General features: G+C 32.2%; 1 protein-coding gene across 1 annotated transcript in view; it reads right to left on the bottom strand.

Moving 5' to 3' along the window:
• NDUFS4 (NADH:ubiquinone oxidoreductase subunit S4) overlaps window positions 1-22603 on the bottom strand; it is a 91960-nt gene that overhangs the window by 35300 nt on the left and 34057 nt on the right. Inside the window, exon 2 of the mRNA XM_019736232.2 lies at window positions 19511-19589. Coding sequence (XP_019591791.1) covers window positions 19511-19589 — 79 coding nt within the window. The remainder of the gene's footprint in view (window positions 1-19510; window positions 19590-22603) is intronic.

Consider the following 22603-nt stretch of genomic DNA (forward strand, 5'->3'; position numbering starts at 1 on the left):
TTAGTTTTCTGCATAAAAACTGTATGATTCGGTTATCAACTGTCCCTATTTATCTTGTGTGAATTCAACTTTTTTTTTTTTTTTTTTAACAAAGGAAGCAGGGAACAAGTAATGGGAAGTTGGTGTCAAAATGCAGAAAAACCTCCCAGCAAGCTTCTTGCAACCACCCAGGATTTAGAGTCTTGCTGGCCGATCTCTTTTCAATACCAGAATTTCACACATTTCAATGACTATTATGACTTCAAAGAATCAAATTTTCATCATTGTCCGTCATCTGCCGGTTGATTTGTATAAAGGAGTTCTTCTGCATGCACTCCAAACAAAAGCCTCCTTACTTTTGTGGCTATATATCAAGTTTAAAAGTTTTGTTTGTGACAGTTGTGTGTTTGGTAAATTAGGGTAACACTGAAGGAGTGCAGCTGCTCTGCAGGAACCTCCTTTTTGGCACCATTTCACTTAAATAAAAACTGAATAATTAGCTTCTGCCTTTATTAAACCACAAAAATGCCACTGGCCTTAGTAATTACTTCCGGTTGCCCCACCCACTTAACCTTAATAGTTTACACTTGTCATAAAGAGAAATAAACGAAAAAGGTTTTCGCCACATTAGATAAGTTTTTGATAGATCTCTCAGTACACTCAGAAAAGCCAAAATTTTCACCAGGCTTTTTTGGTAATAAGTGCACTAAATTGCTTGTTATTATGGATCAATGTTGAAAAGTTTTAATAACACATACTGAAACACTAAGTACAAATATTGCTTATAGAAACTTGTTCTATTGGTGGCTCTTGCTTACCAAGTATGTGTTTAAATTTATTTTAAGAGCTAAAGTGATCTAAATTTGATGATTACATGTATATTCTACATTAATCATGAAAGATGTTAAGAAAGGAAAATAATCTTAGATCTGTAATAAAAATTTCAAGTACCCCAGATACCTAACACAGGAAACTCATTATATGGTCTCATAAATAATGAAGAACATTTTATAAATTTTACAATTTGAAAAATATAAATTAAGAGTTGGCAGATAGCATAACCATATCTATTATATTTACTTACCACATAAGAACTTTAAACACCTAAAAAGTTAGTGTCCACAGCGATTCAAACACTTTCAAAACTGAAAATAAGAGGTGTGCCAGTAGAACCAATTTTTGTTTGTTAAAGCAACACACTAATGTGGGAGTCCAACCAGGTAATGAAACAAGTGTTGGAATGTAACTTTCATTATATTTTGCATATTGGGCAAAGCTATCATGGAACCAATAGTTAAATTTTAAATGGAATGTTAAGATGAAATACATCATACAAATTATACTGCTAATTATATAATGAGTAAAAAACTAAATAATTACAGACACGTGTCTCAATCTCAAACTATTTTCATTACTCCTAGATCCTTCTGCACAGGATGAGGTAGAGCAATTGGTAAAAGCAAATGGCTGAGTCAAAACTGGGTTAGAATCCCAACTCACAATTTTGGGCAAATTAAGACGTTCTAATTCATCATCTATAAAATCAATTAAATACAGTATAATAAGGACTAAATAATGCTTGTCTTATGCAATAAAAAAATGTTTCTCCTTTATTCAACCATTTTTCCGCACCTACCACAACTGTATAGACATGATCTCCATTCTCATGAAAATTACAATTGAACTTTTTTTAAAAAGGACAGTGAACAAGTAATGAAATATTGGTGTCAAGATGCACCAAACCTCCCATCTTCCTTGAAAAATATGAGTTAGCAGTTAAAAGACAACAAAGGATTTTGCAAATAGAGTAAGGTGTTTCAAATCTGGAGGAGAGAAAAACCTAGCTTTTCTTTGTAAATAAGAGCTGAATATTCCATTTCTTGTATATGTCAAAAACACTGAGTACAATATATGTTAAATTTGTTTTACTAAATATACAACCATATATTGAAAAGCCTATGACACTAATGAAATTGAAGGACTAAGGTATAATTTACCTTTGTTCATTTCAATTCAAATTGTAAGATGCTACTATGCCAAGTTATCTACGCCAGGGGCTGCAGGGAGTAACTAAATAATTATATATGAAATACAATATTGGCTAAGAACAAGGAATTTATGATTCAGATAAATCTGGAGGAACCCAAACTCCACCATTTGCTACCTGTGCGATATTGACAAGTTGCTTAAACCCTCTGTATGTCAGTGTCCTCCTTTAAAAAATGTACAAGAAAACCTATATTATGGCACTGTTTGGAAGGATTAAATCAGGATATGAAGTGAAATATGATAAAAGCCATCGGGATCATGGCACTTGGTTTTAAAGGTGAGAAAGTACCAGAAAATACCTGACCAAAGAGGGAGACAGAGATGATTTTTTTCAGGATACTTATTATTTTAAAAAGAAACTATTAAAACATTATAACAACATTAAAGAGAAATTTTTAAAAATATATCCATATGCTTCACACGCTAGCAACTGTTTTCTTATCTGTATTATCTACCATTAATTATCCATATTCACATCCATTTTATACATTTATACATTTATTTGGCACTGATTATTTTTAAGTATCACATCACTAACTTTAATCCATGTAGTTAACCAATGTTTCTTGTTTTAATGGCCTTCTTAATAATCAATTAAGTTGATGTGCCACAATTTCTTAGTCCATTCGTTATTGAAAAATCAAATTGTTTTATTATTAATGCTTTTAAGTATAGATTACTGCAATAAAAATCAGTAACCTAATTCTTTTAAGGTTAGTCATTGAGGATAGAATTAACTTAGTCAAAGGTTATAAGAATTCCCATGGTCCCTGAGATGTTATCAAATTGCTTTCCAAATCGGTGGTAAAATTTTATACTGCCACCCACCACATAGGCCCATTTCCCTTTATCCTCTCCTCTCAAGGCACAGAGAAGCAGGCATATACATTAAGAATTATGAGAACAAAAGCCAGAGAAATAAATATGAAATAATTGTTGAATAAATATCAGGGCAAAGGAACAGATGGCAAATGAACTTCCTAAAATCAAGTGATGGTTTAAGCAGTAAGTGAAATTAATTAAATCTGGAAAGGAAGCTGAAAATAAAAGAAAATAAGGTATCCAAAGCTCATGTTTCTGGTTTAATAAAGCAGTATCCAAGAGGCAATGCTGTGGAAGTCAAACTGGATTGCAGGGAGGCACACAAAAAGAATAAGTCAATACCTTGTTAATTTAAGAATAAAAGTTAAACTATGCAATAGAGGTTTCCTTTCTGACTTAAGAACTGATGTTGGTCAGCGAACTGAAAACACTAGTGAAAATGGGATCACTAACTAAGGAAATACACACAGGCATCTGTGCATCCGTGTGCACACATATCCACCACACTTTCAACATTTTATAACTCGAAAAGCATACATGTACATTCTTTTAATAATCTTCAGAGACAAGGCCATACCTTCTCTTTCAGTACAGATCCAGTGATTAGAATTTCAAGTGTTGTTTCTTCCATAAACTACCAAGAAAATACACCACCTACAATTTATAGTTTTTTCAGATGTGAAATAAGAATATAAAGACATTTGTGAAGCAATCTGAGTATAAAATCTGCCTAGATTTTATGATTTCCTTTTATATTACAACCTTTTATAATTGTTTCACCTAATTTGACAAAAATTGTCAGAAATTCACCTTTATTGTCTTTTCAAAGTATTCAATAGAATTGTCATAGAATGAACTCTGTCTCCATATAGCATTCCGATTATAGTATTCATTTAAATTATGTAATTACAATGTCAAGTAAAATTGGCATAGAAAGGTGTGGAAAAAAGCACAACTGAGTTTTGGTAAGCATATGACTCAATTACTGAGAGCTGAAGTCTGGTAGTACACTAAAATGAAACCTAAATTAAACCATAGTATGTAGTGTGTCCAAGTGTTAGTAAGTCTGTTTTATAGAAAGAATTGAGAGCATCAATAACTGAGCAAATCATTAAAGATTGGTTTAACAAAGAAAGATTCATTAACAAAGCCATTATTGTAAAAGAACTGTCACAATGTAGTACGTGGCCTTTCACTGCCATCCATGATAGAGTAACAGGTACCAGACTTACTGTTCGACATATAAAACTGGAAAAGTTAGGTTAAGCAACTATTTTCAGATAGTGGACAACTGGAAAACAAGCAGCATCATAATATACTCCCTGAAAAAAGGAAAACTCATGGTGTAGTCCTACAATTGTCCCAGCTTTATGCCTAGAGGCACATTCCAGATGATGGTGGAGCCGGGCAGAACACAGTAGTCTCACTGAACAGAGAAGGTAGGAGAAATCAGAGTTCAGAGCTGCTGAGGTACACTAACATTTGTGAGGCAGAGTTCTGAAGAGAAACAATTAGGTAAGTAAAAGAAGTAAAAGGCATCCAAATTGGAAAGGAAGAAATAAAATTATCTCTGTTTGCAGATTTATAGGATTCCACACACACTCAAAACCTGTTAGAGCTAATGAACAAGATCAGCAAAGTGACAGGATTAAAAAAATAAAAGACACCCAACACAAAAATCAGTTGTGTTTCTACCTGTTAACGATGAATAATATGAAAAGGAAATTAAGGAAACAATGCCATGTACAACAGCATCAAAAATAATAAAATACTTAGGAGTAAACTTTAAGAAGGTGAAAGACACAATAAAAACTACAAAACACTGCTTAAAGAAATTAAAACAAATAAATGGAAAAACATTATGTGTTCCTAGATCATAAGTCTTAATATTAAGATGACAATATTACCCAATTCAATCTACAGACTGAATGCAATTCCTATCAAAATCCCAATGAGTTTTTTTTTTTGCAGAAACAAAAATTCATCACAAAATTAATACGGAAGCTTTGCTTCAAAACAATCTTGAAAAAGAACAAAGTTGGAGGACTCGTATATCTTGATTTCGAAATTCACTACGAACCTACAGTATTTGAAACAGTGTGGTACTGGCATAAAAAGACAGACATATAAATCAATCAAAAGAGAATAGAAGGTCCAGAAATAAACTCCTGCACACACAGTCAACTGATTTTTAACAAGAGTGCCAAGACCCTTCAATGGGGAGAACACTATGCTGGGAAAACTGCATGTCCAAAAGCCAAAGAATAAAACAGAATCCCTACCTCATAACATATAGAAAAGTTAACTCAAAATGGACCAAAGAACTAAATGTTAAGAGCTCAAACTAAAAAACTCTTAGAAGAAAACATAGGGGGAAGTCTTGACATTTGGTGAGAATTTCTAAAATTCTTGACATTTGGTGACAATAAAGGTACATGCAACAAAAGAAAAAACAATTTGGACTTCATCAAAATTAAAATTTTTGTGCACCAAAGGACATATACTTGATAAAGGATTAATATCCAGAATACACAAAGAACTCCTACAACTCAACAAAAAGCAAACAACCCAAATCAAAACTATAAAGTACCATATTTTGCCATGTATAATGTGTGCCCACGTTTTTGGCCCAAACTTTCAGGGAAAAATCTTTCGTTTTTATTTATTCAAATTTTTATTTGCTTACATTTAGGTACTTGTTTTTTGTATTATAAAGGAATTTTAGCATTTATTTTTTAACATATTATGTCACAATAATTTTATGTAACAAATAATTCCAAAACACAAGAACAGATAAAGTTACAAGAAATTTTATGTACTGGTAACAAATTTTCAATATTTACGGTATCATAGAAGGCTAAGAACTCTCATCATTTCAAGTTCATCAAAACCGATTATCACATTCCAGGGTATTATTTTGCATATGGATATCGTTATTGATTCCTCTAGTTACACTTTTAACTCATAAGCATAAATAAAAGAATTATAAACATTTATATAGATACGGAATTAGTACTACACATGTATAATGGGCATCCTTATTTTTCTTTCACAAATTTGGGCAAAAAAGTGTGTATCATAAATGGTAAATATGGTACTTGAATAAACATTTCTCCAAAGAAGATATATAAATGGCCAATGAGCATACGAAAAGATGCTCAATATCAACAGTTGTAAGAATATGAACATCAAAACCACAATGAGATACCACTTCACACCCATTAGGGTGGCTATTGTATAAAACAAAGAGATTAAATGTGGGTGAGGATGTGGAGAAATTGGAAAACTTGTGCATTACTGGTGGGAATATGAACATGGTACAGCTGCTGTGGAAGACAGTATGGTAGTTCCTCAAAAAGTTAAATACAGAATATAAATTAAACATACAATGCAGTAATTCCACTTCTGGGTATATACCCAGAAGAACTCAAAGCAGGGCCTGTGACAGACATCTGTACATCCACGTTCACAGCAGCATTATTTACAACAGCCAAAAAGTACCAACAACCCATATGCCCACATGAATGGATGAACAAAATGTGGCATTTACATATAATAGACTATTATATAACCTTAAAAAAGATTAAAATTCTGACACATGCTACGACATGGATGAACCTTGAAAATATGCTAAGTGAATTAAGTCAGTTATAAAAAGGACAAAAATAGTACGATTCTGCTTATATGAGATACCTATAGTGGGCAAATTCATAGATAGGAAGTATAATAAAGGTTACCAGGGATTGGGGGTAGAAGGACATAGGGAGTTATTGTTTGATGGGTTCAGTTTCTGTTTGGGATCATGAAAAACTTCTGAAGATGGATAGTGATGATGGTTGTACAACATTATGAATGTGCTTGATACCACTGAATTATGCACTCAAAAATGTTTAAAATGGTGAATTTTGTTACATACACTTACCACATTTAAAAAAAGAAAATGTGATGACATCTTTAAAATGCTAAAATAAAAAATTTCAACCTAGAATTCTACATCCAATGAGAAGGTTGCTATGGACTAAATATCCATAACATTGAGTGCCACCTCACCCACACCACCCCAAGTTCATATATGGAAGACAACCACCAATATAATGGTATTTGGACATACATCGTGATGGGATTAGTGCCTTTATAATACAAGACAGCAGAGCACTTGTGCACTCACTCTCTGTCTCTTGCTCTCTCTCCTAGCCATTTGAAGACACGGTGATAGGGCAGGCAGAGAGGGCAAGGGAGCCAGGGAGCCAGTCCTAACCAAAAAACCACCCATGCTGACATCTGGAGCTTGGACTTCTAGCCTCCAGACCATGAGAAAATAAATTTGTTAAGCCACTCAGTCTATGGCATTTTGTTATGGCAGCCTGAGCAAGTCAAGAGCTTTCAAAAGCAGAGGCAAAATCAAGGCGTTTCCAGATAAACAGAAGCTGATTTTGTCCCAACAGGTCTGCACTACAAAATATGTTCAATTAAGTTCTTCAGGCTGAAGGAAGATACCAGATGGATATCTGTATCTATATGGAGGAATTAACAGCATCGAAAATGGTAAATTTGGTGCAGCCAGTTGGCTCAGTGGTTGGAGCACGGTGCTCATAACACCAAGGTCGCCAGTTTGGTTCCCACATGGGCCAGTGAGCTGCGCCCTCTACAACTAGATTGAGGACGACAACTTGACTTAGAGCTGAGCTGTGCCCCCCACAACTAGATTGAGGGCGACTTGACATGGAGCTCGTGGATCCTGGAAGAACACACTTCTCCCCAATATTCCCCAATAAAAAAAAAAAAGGTAAATTTGTGGGAAAATATGAAAGATTTTTCTTCTACCTTCTTAATTTCTTTAACAGATAACACTGTTTAAAGCAATATTAATAATTACTGTGGGATTTATAACACGTGGAAGTAAACTGTATGTCAACATTAACACAAAAGATTACAGGGATAGATTAGGAGCATTGTTTAAGGTTATGTTACAGGTAAAGTGACATATTATTAGTTCAGGGTAGACTGTAAAAAATTAAGGATGTACATTGTAATCCCTAACAGAACCACTAAGAAAAGAGGTACAGCTAAAATATCAACAGAGGGGATAAAATGGGTTTCTAAAAATGTACTCAATCCAAAATGAAGATGGGAAATGTGAGGGGAAGAGCAAGAGAGAAAAGAAATCAGATGGGAATTAAAAGGCAGAGATTATCAAACTAGATAAAATAAAAGCAAGAGCCAAATACATGTGCAAGGGACACATTTTAAATACAAACTCACGGATAGGTTAAAAGTGTGGAGTAAGATGTGCCCTGCAAAACTAAGAGTAAGAAAATGGGAGCAACTGTATTACTGGCATCACAGTAGACTTCAGAACAAAGATTAGCACCAGGATAAAGAGGGATGTTACGTAAGAATAAAAACATCAGTTCATCAAGAACACATATCAATCTTCAATGTTTATACACATAATAGCAGAGCTTCAAAAGTAATGAAGTAAAAAAGTGATGCCACTAATGGAAGAAACAAATTATAGTTTGAGATGTCAACACTCCTCTCCAACAGATAGAAGATGTAGACAAAAATATAAGGGTAAAGAAAATTTGAACAATACTGTTAACCAACTTAAAGCTTAATCAAAATTTATAAAACACCAAACCCCCAAACTGGAAAATGCACATTCTTTCTAAATGTACGTGGAACATTAATTAAGATAGACCATATTCCGGGCCATTAAAAAAGTCTCAAGAAATTTCAAAATTGAAATCATTAAGAGTGTGTTGTTGACTACAATGAAATTAAACTAGAAATCAATAACAACACAGTTCACCGAATAAATGTTGAGAGTAATTACTGTAGATATTTTAGGGCATGATCACCTTGCGTTGCTCTGGAAAGGCTGTGTAACAAGAATGTAGACGGCCACATAAAACAGAATGTTTCCTAACTTCCTCAGATAAATTCTTTATATTACAAACTGTTACAGTGCATAAAATAATAGTAATTGTTATTAAAAAGTGGTACTAATTGTTATTCAATGGCCTAATATTTTATAAATATTTATGATAGAAATCCCATCGACCTACATATCCACAAACTGACAGTACAATGATAGCTAAGTTCATGATAATGATACAGCATTGAATTAGAAAGTACTTCAAAGCTTAGTATTGTTGATCCTAAGGATGTATAATACTAAGCTGTGAAGTACTTTCTAATTCAATGCTGTGTCATTTCAGTATTATGTGTTTCTATTGTTTTCTAAGTCTTAGATGTACAGTATTTATCTATTAGATAGAATTTGTTACACCTATGTGTCAGAGTCTGAAAGGCATCCACAGAAATGGACCATGTATACTAGAAAAAAACACAAGCTATGAAGAGCCATATCGCTAAAGTTATATGGAGCTAATGAATAAAAAACCTTTCTAAAAGTATAACTTATCAATTGTCTCTAGGGATCAAAAATATTTAAAATATTAATGTGAACCCATTGATTTAGTAATCCCACTTCAAAGAATCAATCCCAGAACAAAGATATTAGCAAAGATTTGACTTAGGTATAAAGATGTTTATACTCACATTGTGTATAATTATGAAAAATTGTTAAGCATTCTGCTGTAAAACAATAGATGTTATGGTATAGCCATACAATGGGAAATTATATATCCATGTACATTTTTCACTTTTGAATAATTTTAAAGACAAAAAGATATTCACAATATAATGCAAATAAAGTGAAAAACAGGACATCAAACTATAAAGCATGATTTGTGTTACATATAAATATATTGGATGTTGGTGTGTTTAAATATTCATATAAAAAAGAAGTAAATTCAGCAAGGCTATGAGATTACAGGTGATTTTATTTTCTTTATACTTTAACATTTCCAAGTTAATGTTTCTACAATGTTCATGTTTTACTATCAAAATCTATATATATAAAAAATTTCAATTACATAGTTTAATGACCAAATCTAACATATAATATGAACAAGGCCTTCAGAAACTTCTTTAAACAATACAGTTTAAAAATTCCTACCATTATAAAAAAAAAAAAAAAAAATTCCTACCATTAAAAATAGGTTATGAGTGACTAAAAAAATTTCCTATTGGAATGTTAATTACATAGCAATACCTCTACACAACTGATTGTCAAAATCTATGTAAATAGAGTAAGACAGATGGTTTAGTAAAATGCCGTAGGCTGTTAGAAAAGGCAAGTTACGTGATGAAAATTGTTAAATATCAACTGTCCATACATGTACATACACAAATGAACACACTTAATTTAACACTACTGTAATTAGGGCCAATATTTTGCTCCAAGATCCCCTTGAACTCAGCACCTCAATAACAAAGATGAGTCAGAACAGTAGACTTCTCCATTAATTCTGATTCAATAATTTATACAATTATAATGTACAAATCATGACATTTGTTTTGCCAATTTCGTAAATGTCTTCAAAAGTCCTATATATTCCCGAGGGTTTATATAAGACCCTTAGGGTAAGGCCATCTCTGTCTATCCTTTCTATAGATCTGATGTTGCTCTCTCATGATTTTGGGAGGAGAGGAAGAAAGAAGAAAGAAGAAAAAGGACAAAAGGGACAGACGAGTGGGAAAAAGGAGAGAAGGGGAGGAGAACAACAAGAGGATTCGAAGAGAGGAATGAAAAAAAAGAAAAGAATGGTAATAACCAAAAAGAACTGGCCAGAGCCAACCGCCTGTCAGACAGGCAAAAGGGGCAGAGGAAGAGAAAGAGCTAGCTGCTAGAAGGGGGAGGCCTGCAGGTGGTGGGCTGCAACACAAGTAGCCAGAAAGGGAGAGATGACCATCAGCTACATTGTCAGCAAGAGAACAGAGTCACAAAGTCAGAGAGACAAATTCCAAGCAACAGAGACAAAGAGGGAAAAAGGAGTGGCAGGGAGAGTCAAAGTAGAATCAAAATTAAGATAAGGATGCAGCCATCACCACCAGTCCATGACACCACCTTAAGCAGGGTGCAGAAGCTTAAACATATTTCTGGCTTTGTCAGCACCAACATGATGGACAGCAGCTCAGTCAATTTGTCTTTCTTTACCTTGATGAAGAAACTCCACTACCTTTTTCCCCCATTTTGGGGTATGGGGGTAGGAGTGGTGGTGGTGGTATGAGGGCCATGGAGAGTGGGAGATTAGAGGAAGGAAATGAATTCAGTATTCCAGATCCCAACATGACCTTTATCAAAAAGCAGTTTCAAATTCAAAAAGATTCTTTAATAGAAGAATCAATGAACTGGTAAACTGTATGTAAGATTTTAAATGCAAAGATAAAAACTGGAATCCTTTTAAAAAAGTAGTTGTTAAAAAATGTAATCATTTGTAGAAAACTTTATAAAAACTATAAAAATTATTTCATGAACATCAAAAACAGGCATATGAGTAAAAATCTTACCTGATCCCGCCCCTGCCTACCACTCTGATCTCATTTTGTATCACTCTCCCCCTTTCTCATTATGTCATAGCTTTCCTTCTTTTCTCTACTACCAGCTGTTTTGCACTTTGTAGCATTACTTTTTTCCTCTACCTAGTATGCTCTTACATGGGATTCTCACATTACTACCTCCTTCTCATCATTCAGATCTTAGTTCATATATCACATCTTCTGCACATGGCTTTCCTTGATTGCCATATAAATAATACCTATGACATCCAACCCCACCAGCTACTCTCTATTCTATCACTCTGCCTGATTTTCTTCCATAACATTCACAAATCTATGAAAGTATCTTAATGATTTACAAATAAAGTTGGCATATGTTTACACGTAAGAAATATGAGCTCTCAACAATGTTTTCCTTATTTACTGCTATATCCCCAGGGCCTAGAATGTGGTACATAGCAGGTGCTCAACTAATTGAATCAACAAATGAAAAAGTTTAGTAATATTCTATATTATAAGTAAGGGATGATTAAAACACACACACACACACACACACACATATGCATGATCTACACAAACTAGATTGCCATAGTTGAAAACTCCCAGCACTGGAAGAGTTCTAATTTCTAAACACTCAAAGTGTAGGCCACACCAGCCATATTTGAATGTTTAACACATTATAATGCTAACTAAACCAGGAACCTTATTTTAATGTTTTGGGTGTCATATCTCAAACTACTCAATTAGGTTCAAAAATCTTTTTAATTGATAGATTTTAATTATAACAATATAGACTCAGCAGTCATTCTAAAGATGCAAATCAGTACACTAATCAGATCCTCTGTTCTTAAATTTAAAATAGCACTTTCAGCCCAACATTTTGCTATATCTGTGTCTTATATGTTGCTCAGAGAAAGCCAAAATCATCTTTTAATACCTATTTTATTTGGAGGCATTAAAAAAATTGTTTAAAACCTTCATTAATTAATGTGCAATATACTCAAAACTGAAAGAAGTATTAAACATGAAACAGAAACTGAACACAAAGTCTATTCACACATTTCTTGAAAAGTATGCCTTATAGGGAGTGGCCGGTTAGCTCAGCTGGTTAGAGCATGGTGCGAATAACATCAAGGTTGCCAGTTCAATCCCTGCATGGGCCACTGTGAGTTGTGCCCTCCTTAAAAAAGTTAAGAAGTATGCCTTATGAAGACGCAGAGTTTTGTGGAGACACAGGACATTGCATACAGTCAAGCTTCCATATCAGTACCCTATTTTTTAAACTTCCTCATCTTGTTAAACAAATGATACTTGCAAGCTTACAAGTGGTATTTTGAAGAGTAGAATCAGAGCACAGACTGAAGTCATGTATAATTAGAGAGCCTAAAAACAGAAATAAAATTGAAGTTTGCTAGTCTCAAATTCTGAGATCTGAATTCTCCTTTCCTTTACTTTGCTTTAATTCTATTCCCAAAGATACATAATATAAAGAGAAAAAGTAATTGCCACCGGAAGATGTTTCTCCTATTTTCTTCACTTCCTCCCACCCATCCCTTCACTTAGAACTTACTATAAGATGATGGACACGAGGCTTTAACAAGTTTAAGGTGGGTATTTGGATGAACTCTTCCGTTGTGAAATTATCTGACAAGCTAGCCAATTAAAAAAGCTATATAACTAAAAACAAAATTCCTTCTTTTCACTAACAAAGAAACAACAATAAAAACCAACCTATATTGAAATACAGTATAAAATGAAGCATCAGGTTATCTACATACTCTGATATAAAGTTTTATGATTAGTTTATAATTATATTCAGTCAAACGAACAAAATTAAGCAACCAATTTTCAAGGAGCTAATAATATACAGCTTATGTACATTGAAGAAAAATAATGAATTTTCACATATAAATCGTATAATCGCTAAAATATGACAAAAAACTTAATATTAACATCCAAATAAATAAAATATTATCAAACCTACTTTATGAAGAGCCAAAGCCCTACATAATAACATGCAAGAATTTTAAATCTTGAAAGCGAGTGTCAAGTATTATACACAATTTCCATACACAGCAGGTAGTAAAGCAAGAAAAGAACTGACACAGTTCCTCTCCTTAAGAGAGACATACAATGGAGAACTGTTACACAGCACTAGTAGACTACAGATCTATGCATTAAAGATGTTGTGGCTATTAACAGCTTAAACCTTTACTGTATTTTGCTAATTGGTACATAGAACTTTAAAGCTTTTGAAAGATAAAACATTCCAGTCAGTTCAATTCTCCAGCATTGTTCAAGTATTCCAAGTAGCAACAAAGAGGAAAATAAATCTGCTTTAATTGCTGAAGAATCACAGATAATAGAGATGGCTGAATACTGTAGAGGAAAAATCTTTTGTTCCTTAAACAATTTTAATATAGAAAGATCATTCTCTACTTTAAGTTTCAATGGTCCCTGTCTGCATATAAAACCCATTATTACATTCATTTCCTCTATAAGTATTTAGTAAGTACAAGTTTTATACAGCATGATAATATGTGAAAATAACTTATTTTAATTGGGAGTATACTTTAGAAAACAAAGTTCTGTATTTATCAATGTAATTTTATGTTAAATAATTGTATATAATAAACGATCTGACTAGTTTTAATCAATGTTAAATGCAAAAGTTATCTGAAGTTGTTTTACTAATGACATGTCATTAATGAGAGTAGAAATATTTCTTTTTAAATGATCAATGAATTCTATTTAGATAAATTTTCAGTAATGTAAGAGCATGTTTACCCATAAATATAAAAACAAGCTATTTTAATATTAGTTCATATATTTAGGTATATATGTCATGTAATAGGAATGATAAATACAATTTAATCTTCTAAACATATAAGCAGCCGCTTATTGTGTGATTACTGTTATTAGTTCATAATACATTTGTTAACTTATCCCAGAGGTGTAGAAAGAACATTTACTTCTAGCTACACGAAGTCTTAACATTTTTCATTGAGTTTTTGCGATTTTTCAAAATCAGTATCTCACCTCCTCTCCTACCTCCTATGCATTTTTGAAAAAGGCCAATAAAAGGCCATGTAACGATAAAATTTACACTTCCAAAATCATTAGTATTACTTCTTCCTTAAAATTTTAAGCAATAGTATTGCTACAATCATAAAGGCTAGTCACCAATTTTTTTTTTTTTTCTGGTAGCTTGGGGATAATGTGTAAAACCAACAGAAGTACGTAAGTTTAAAAAAAAAAAAACTGTATTTCAAACTAACATTTATATTTAGTCAATACTTTTTCTCTTTTTAACAGTCTCATAAATGCAAGGATATAAATAAGCATTCGTGGACTGAAAAACACGAAGAAACATCATTCCATATTTAGTGAAAGTCTTAAAAGAAACCCACATGCTAAACTGCCACCATGGATGGTTCTTAAAGGCTACTTGCTATTCTTTGATGTAAAATGAAATACTACTTAGTGAATAAAACATAAAAAACTCCTGTCTACCCTTCAAAGAGACATATCCTCTGACCCAGTGCTCCAGACTAAAGCCTTGAAATTTTTGCACAAGAATGCTGCATGTGGAAAGTCCAGACAAAACAGACACTTGAGATGTTAGAAGGCTGTATAACCCCAATCACAGACACTACTCTTTCCAATAATCTAGGAGAGATAGCGCTGCCATACACCAAAAGAAAGTAATCTCACCAAAAGAAAACTGACCCCTTTAAAAAAAAAAAAAAAATAGCAAGCAGTCAAAGCAAATGTAAGCCTTTAACTTAGGTTTATCTTTTTGTGCAGGTCACCTCTTAATGACCGATTTTTAATTCAAGTTTGCAAACTTATAAAAAGTTTTCATCTATAAACTTTTAGTATTGTAGGAGGTAAAAACAACATAAAACCAATACTGTGTAGCAAATATATGTGCTTTATTTTGGAAAGCTTGCAAAAATCATTCATTTTTACAAATTTCTTAGAGCAAGTTCAAGCAATGAAAAAATTTAAAAACTACCTATTAGAGTGACAAAAAGGTTTCTATGCAATAACTTGTTGCTGCTTGTATACATTCTAAAACAGCAATATTATCACCCAGTTGGCTGAGTGTGCTACTAATACCATGTGCTTAGCTTAATCAAATAGCAATTACTTATTGCAAGTATCAGCAAGTAACAAAGCTTTAACTACTGTGTTATTGCTATCTGAAAGAAATTGTCAAGCAGCAAAACACAACAGATTGGCAACATTCGGAACACTGACTATATTTAATATTTTACATGCACACCTAATTTTTAAATAAAGATATTAATATTAATATACTAATAGGATTTTTAAATAGTGTGTACTATAAATTTCACAAAAAAGCGCTTTGAAATAATTGCCATCCTTCCCCACCCCACCTCACAGATTTGAGATTTACAGATTGCTAAATAAAGTTTTATTTTTCATATGCATTTATGTTGAGGATGTACATATAACTACAGTAATTTAAAACAGGTGGCACTTAATAGTTTTTAAACAAAATAACTGAGCACCTAAATGAAAATAAACCACTGAAAGTGTCAATATAAACATTAAAGCATGTTGCCTGGCACACATTAGTGCTCAATAAGGATATATTGAATAAATAAATGAAGAATGAAGGAAAAACGGCAGCCAATATAATTTGACAAAAGTAATATACTAATGTCCAAACTATTACGGCTTATTTCACATTATTAATAAGTTAAAACAATTTTTATATTTTATGAGGGGATGTTTCTATCTTTCGTATTTAAATTTCTATAGCAATAGATAGTTAATATAAGGTATTTGTGACAAACAGAAATTAGTGTTTAAAAACTAGGTAATAAAAATGGTTAAAATGCATTCCAAAAATATAGTTATCTAGGTCTAATTCATGCTTTGGTTGTTTTGTGGGGGAGTATCTACAAAAATTTTTAAAGAGTACTGAAAATTTAACTTCCCTATTTTGTATAGTCCAAGTGAATATAAATAGACATAATGTTCATTGGACTTGAGTAGTCATTGAATGTATTGAAAGGAGATTGGGGTGGGGTGGCATAAAGGGAAAAAAGTTACTCTTAATAAAGCACAAAGGCAAACACATTCTTCACCCAACACCCACAGCACAGCAACTCCTGCAACAAAAACCAAGGGCCAAGCAAACAATCATTTGTAAGCTTGCCTGATTATCTGTAGGCAGTATCACATATTTGGAAATAATAATGGTGCAACCCACAAAACGTTGGCTATTTTTTTTAAACGCTGTGCTTCTACATAAATTGACAAGATCATTTTAAAATACTGTCATCTATTCTTTTGATATTTAAAATTTTATTAATTCCAAGAGGAAATGAAAAGGATAGCAGTTTATAGAGAACTGAGAAGAAAACTGATTAGAAATTTTCCACATGCTCTGCTATAAAATTCATTAACAGTAATGCATGAAATATTACAATGTTATTCTCTGGAGATCTGTTCTCTAACAATGTCAATACTGTATTTAGTTCTAAAATGAGAGAATAGATTCTTTACACTAGAAAATGCCAGGCAGACTTTTCCCCTCTACGTTCTATGCCAAAAAAAAAAAAGATAGGATACACGTCAATACACAATCAATACACAAAACAAAACATCTTTTTCTTTGTACTTGTAATGGTACTGCCATCCATGAAACAATATAATAAAAATTCCTTTAATTTCTTATGTTCCATATATTAAATTCTGCCGGTCAGATACAACATTAAAAAAATTATTCACTTGATAACATGCCCTTTGAACTAATCTGAGCATAACAGTTAAAAACAATAAACAGCATATAGTTAAGATGGAAGAAATGAAATGACTTCGTAACAGTACAAATAAAAAATGATCTGAGGTTTTAGCTCTCTCCATGAAATCGACATAAGGAAGAAGTATGAAAACCTAAATTTTAAGTTGCCTTGCTAGAACTGCTGAGACTAGAAGGAATAGAAGGAATAATTGCCACCATACCCTGCACCATACATCTAGAGTATCGCGAGAAATCCTGGCAACACTTTAAAAGGGATTCAGTCAAACTGCAATCAAGATCATGAATTAACTAGAATTCATGTAAAATGATTCAAAACTCTAGGGACGTTGAACCCCCAAAAAGAGAAGACTTAGAGAATGATTTCAAACATTTTGGTCTCAGGACTCCATTACAATCTTGAAAATTATTGGGACCCAAAAGAGGTTTTGTTTATATGAAACATGTCTATAGATATTTGCCATACAAAAAATTAAAATGGAGAATAATTTAAATAAACCAACTATATATTAATATAAAATAATTGGTTTAAAATAATAAACCAATTATATATTAACATACATTATGAAAAATAAATGTTTCCAAAACTAAAAAATTAAGTGAGAAGAGTGGCAATGATTTGCATTTTTGAAAATCTCTAATGTCTACCTTAACAGAAGACAGCTTAATTCTAACATCTGTTTTTGCATTCCAACTGTTGGGCTAAGTTGCCTTGGTTGTAATATATGAAGAAAAAGTCATCCTCACAGATATATAATTGGAAAAGGGAGCAATATTTTAATAGCTTTAATATTTTCATACTCACATTAAATGCATTGTTCTCTCTTGCACTTTAAATGAAAGTTTTACCCATGCATGATTTTATAACATCATATGAAAAATACTGGTTCACAGAGGTATGCAGATCTTCCAAATGTTAACATAGCTCACTACGCAATATTGTAAATCACATTCATTAATATCACCACCAATACCATCAGAACAGTCTTTAAGTACTGGGAAGATGTCGAGCTCAATGAGATCAGTAGCAGAATCGAGTTCTAAAAATTATAATTTTTACTTGAAAGCTTGACGTTTACCACAGGCAACACCTCCCTTAAGTGAGAAGTTTATTTTCTAGAAAATGACTGCCATGTACTGGAGACTAAATAACCATAGTTTGTCCATCACCTGTTATTGTTTTTTTCAATTAAAAAATGTTTCGTGAAAAAAGTGGCTAGGGTCAGTGTGCAACAGCAAACAATTTGAGCGCTTCTCCTCGACACATCAGTGGTACTCTGGTGTAGAGCAGAAGTGCTTTATGCATACTTCTATTTTGCTACACGGAACACAAAAAGATGGGCATGCAGGGTAGAGATTTTTAAAAATTAATAATTTTTGCTGCTTCATCAAAGACGTGAAGAGAAACTGGCTTTTCTTTTTTTAAAAACCTTGAATGCTAGGATGTGAAGGATACAATGACTAGTAGCAGTTTGGGCCCACTGTCTTAATTTGTGCTTCGATGCTCCCAGTTTCACCATAATTGCTTTTTGTAACAGCAGTGTCAGTGTCAATACAGAGAAAAGGGCAAATAACGTCTTTGTCTTTGTATAATTGTGAAAATAATTTGACTCTGTTAGTTTCCTACAAGGGTCTTGGGCTCCCCCAGCCCAGGCAGCCGACTCTCTGAGAACCACTATCTTGAGAAAGGCTCACAGATCTTCCCTCTGCTCCAACCCTCAACCTCCAGCAATTCAGCTTTTATCTAGTTTATTACTTTTGAGATTCCCACATAAGATTTCTCTTAAATATATAAATGTCTCACATTTTTACTGGAAGTCTTAAAAACTTTACAAAATTTGTGCTATTGTACAACATAAGCACAAATAAAAGTTGCATCTAAAGTAACCCACACATTAAAAATTTTTGTAAGTTATGGTCACCAAAATTCTATCTGCTACTGATTAACAGAAAAATATTATATATTTGTTGCTAGTTGTAACCTCTCAAGCATAATATAGAAATGAGATGTGTACATTTGTGTGTGCATACACACATATATTCAGTCACAAGAACAATAACTGATTCCAGAAAAATGCAATATACTTAATGTTAGAAAGTAATGGTATTTTACAACTTAATTAAATAAGAGTTAACTGAGAAAATAAAAAGGAATACATGCATTACAAAAATAAAAATGTTCTAATTGCTACTTATAAACACCACAAAAATGGAAGCCTTTCGTAATTTTAATTGCTTAATATTTGTATACGACTTAACATTTGTATGTAATGCTTAACACGTCATCTTTATACTTTTGTGACAAACATTGCAAAAAATAAATTTTTTTAAATTTATGAACAATCTAGAAATTCAAATCACTTTCCTAGAAGAACCCAAAATACCATTCTGAAAATCTACTGTATAAAAATAACCCTGAAGGCAGAAACCTAGCAGTGTATAAAAGAAAATTCTTACCAATTTTTCATCAACTGTTATGAGTTGCTTGTCTCGAGTTTGGTCCTGTGCCAATCTCCATGTGGAAGCGCTCAACGACCTGCATTGCAAGATTTTAAATTAAAAAATGATCCATGCAATGAAAAAAGAGAAGCAGACAATTCTTATATTGACAAGGTACTTTAACAACATCTGTCTTATAAAACAAAAAGAATAGAAAGAAAGAGGTACAAAAATCCTTTTTCCTCCCCAATCAGTTCTGTCTACTAAGTTTTTGTCAGATTCTCACTTGTCAGTTCACCACAGGATGCACTTTATGTCAGTCTATATAGGCTCTCTGTCACAGAAAGGCTGCCAGTGACAACTACTATACTGCTCTCCATGAGTGGACAGTGGCTAGTTTGTCACTACCAGGAAGAAAAATGCAAAGCTATATCAACCCTTCTGGAATGCTGATTCCTAAATGACATTCAGAATGAAAAAGAGAAATCTCAATCATATTCTTAATAGCCTAAAGTAAAAGTCATAGAATTATTTAATGTTAACAAATATAATTTCTTCACTCTAATTTCAAAACAAAAGCAGTTTAAATAGGAATCATTTGTATGATCATTTTAATAATTCTGTATTCCATTCACAGAATTGAAGTCTGAATAGTTAAAATGGAAATATTAAGTCAGAAATAAAAGGGGCACAGAATCTAGCTCCTTTCTATTACCATCGTCCCACATTCACCCCAAAGAAATTACTTAATTCTAACAGATTTTTTAATTTCATGTATACATTAATGAAAGTCATGGCTATCACTGAATGCTACAATTCCCATTTTAGAGTTTTCCAAAATATTAAGCCATCTTATGCAGACTTCTCTTTCAAAAGTAAGTTAGTATATACAATTATGACTCAAATTTCCAAACCAACTAAATATATAGTACTCAGTTTTTTAAAATTCCATATAATCACCATCATTATTTTGATGCAACATAATCACTAATAATTGATGAAAACTTCTATGCCAAAGGTTCAGCTCTGAACAGCTACGGTGTACAGTAGTCCCCTCCTTATCCCCTCCTTATCCAGTCTCACTGTCTACGGTTTACCATGCAGTCAGCCGCAGTGAACCATGGTCCAAAAATATTAAATGGAAAATTCCAGAAATAAACAATTCATAAGTGAAATATTGCACACCATTCTAAGTAGCGTGATAAAAATCTCATGCCATCCAGCCCAAGACATGAATCATCCCTTTGTCCAGGATATCCACCTCACTTCATCTCATCACATAAGCATCGTTATCATCTCGTATCATCACAAGAAGCACAACAAGATATTTTGAGAGACCACATTCACATGACTTTTATTATTATAGTATGCTGTTATTACTGTTCTATTTTATTATTATTCTTGTTAATTTCTTTCTGTTCCTAATTTATAAATTAAACTTTATCATAGGTATGTATGAATAGGGAAAAAAACAGGATTTGGTACTATTTAAAGTCTCAGGCATCTACTGGGAGGTATCAGAATGTATCTCCCATGGATAAGGAGAGGACTACTGTACACAGCTTTACAGAAAGTCTAGTTATTAATAACATAACTTAAAGATAATTCATAATACAAACATATGTTTTTTAAAAATCTGTCATTTCCCAAAATAAATATAATTCTTGATCACTGTCAATTCCCTGCTCAGAAATATATCTACACAAAATACTCCTAAATAATACTTATTTTCAATTACTTACACATACAGTTAAAATACAGGTTCTGGTTGTTATAAGATTTAAAAAGTATAATTAAGGACCTTTTAAAATCTATGTACTCTGGAAATCATTAAGAACAAAAATATAACAATAAAAGCATTTTGAATACTTTTAACCAAATCCATAGAGTGCAAGAAAAAACCTTAGGCAATGATCAGAAAACTAAGGGAAATTGCAATGTTAGAAAATGTAGCTACTGTCAATAAAATGAAGCCACTCAGTTCCTCTAATATAAAGAACTGTTAGATCAAAATAGTGCAAATTAATAGAACAAATTATTAGATCCATGAACTGTGCGATTTTGCAGTAACGTCAGATTTAACTTAAACAAGTTTCTCTTAGTTATATAATAAACTCTTACTGTACATTAGTCATAACACAAATTTTAAAAAAATTTAAAATATGTATTTTAAAGATACTTTTATAATTTTAGATTAATCTCCAATCATAAAATGAAGCTACCATATCATTTTCCATAAACAGATAACAATTATAAACAAATACCCAGACAAAATATTACCTCTTTTACTTTTATCAGGCTGTATTTAAAAGGTAACACAAACACAATAAAAGATATTAAGTAAAATAATCCTACCTGAAAGAGTTAAAAATCACAATTAAAACTTTCTATAGGAAAAAACTTAAAATAGGCTAGCGTGCAAAGAGATCATAAACAGGAATTATTATTTAAAACAATATATTCATAATTTGTTTCAGAAAAAAACTGCCTAAGTAAAAAAGCACACATAATGTGTGTGTGTATGTATTTATGTATAGATGTGTTTGTAAGTTATTTAGGACATGTGCTAAGTAACTACTCCCTAAACATGGAGATACAATTATTTTTAAAAGTCAAATCTCAATGTAGAAAAAAAATTCCCTCCAATTCTAAATAGTTATGGTAGCAACAAAAATCCAGTTAATTATAAACATAACGTTTAATTTATTATACCTACAAAATATAATCTACGATTAATTTTAGATTAAATGAATTAAATAGCAAATATAAATTTGCTGCTTAGCTTGTAAAAAATGTTGTATTAATGAAATGGTAGGAGTAAAGACAATATTTTTAATAATATTAGAGTATAAGAACACTATTCAACAAGATACAAAACCTAGAGTATAAAGGAAAATTTAATAGAAGCTGTTACATAAAAACTTCTAAACCAAAGATATTGTAAATGAATAAAACAGATAACAAAAAGAAAATATTACAAAATAAGACAGTAACAAATCAATATACAAAATAGGTAAAAGAGTTCCTACAAGTCAGTAAGTAGGTATGATTCTTAAGTTTCAAAAGAGGGAGTCAAACAACAAAAATCAACCAATTAAAAATAGGGAAAAG

Source organism: Rhinolophus sinicus, linkage group LG03 (assembly GCF_036562045.2).
Source record: "Rhinolophus sinicus isolate RSC01 linkage group LG03, ASM3656204v1, whole genome shotgun sequence".
Lineage (NCBI taxonomy): Eukaryota > Metazoa > Chordata > Mammalia > Chiroptera > Rhinolophidae > Rhinolophus > Rhinolophus sinicus.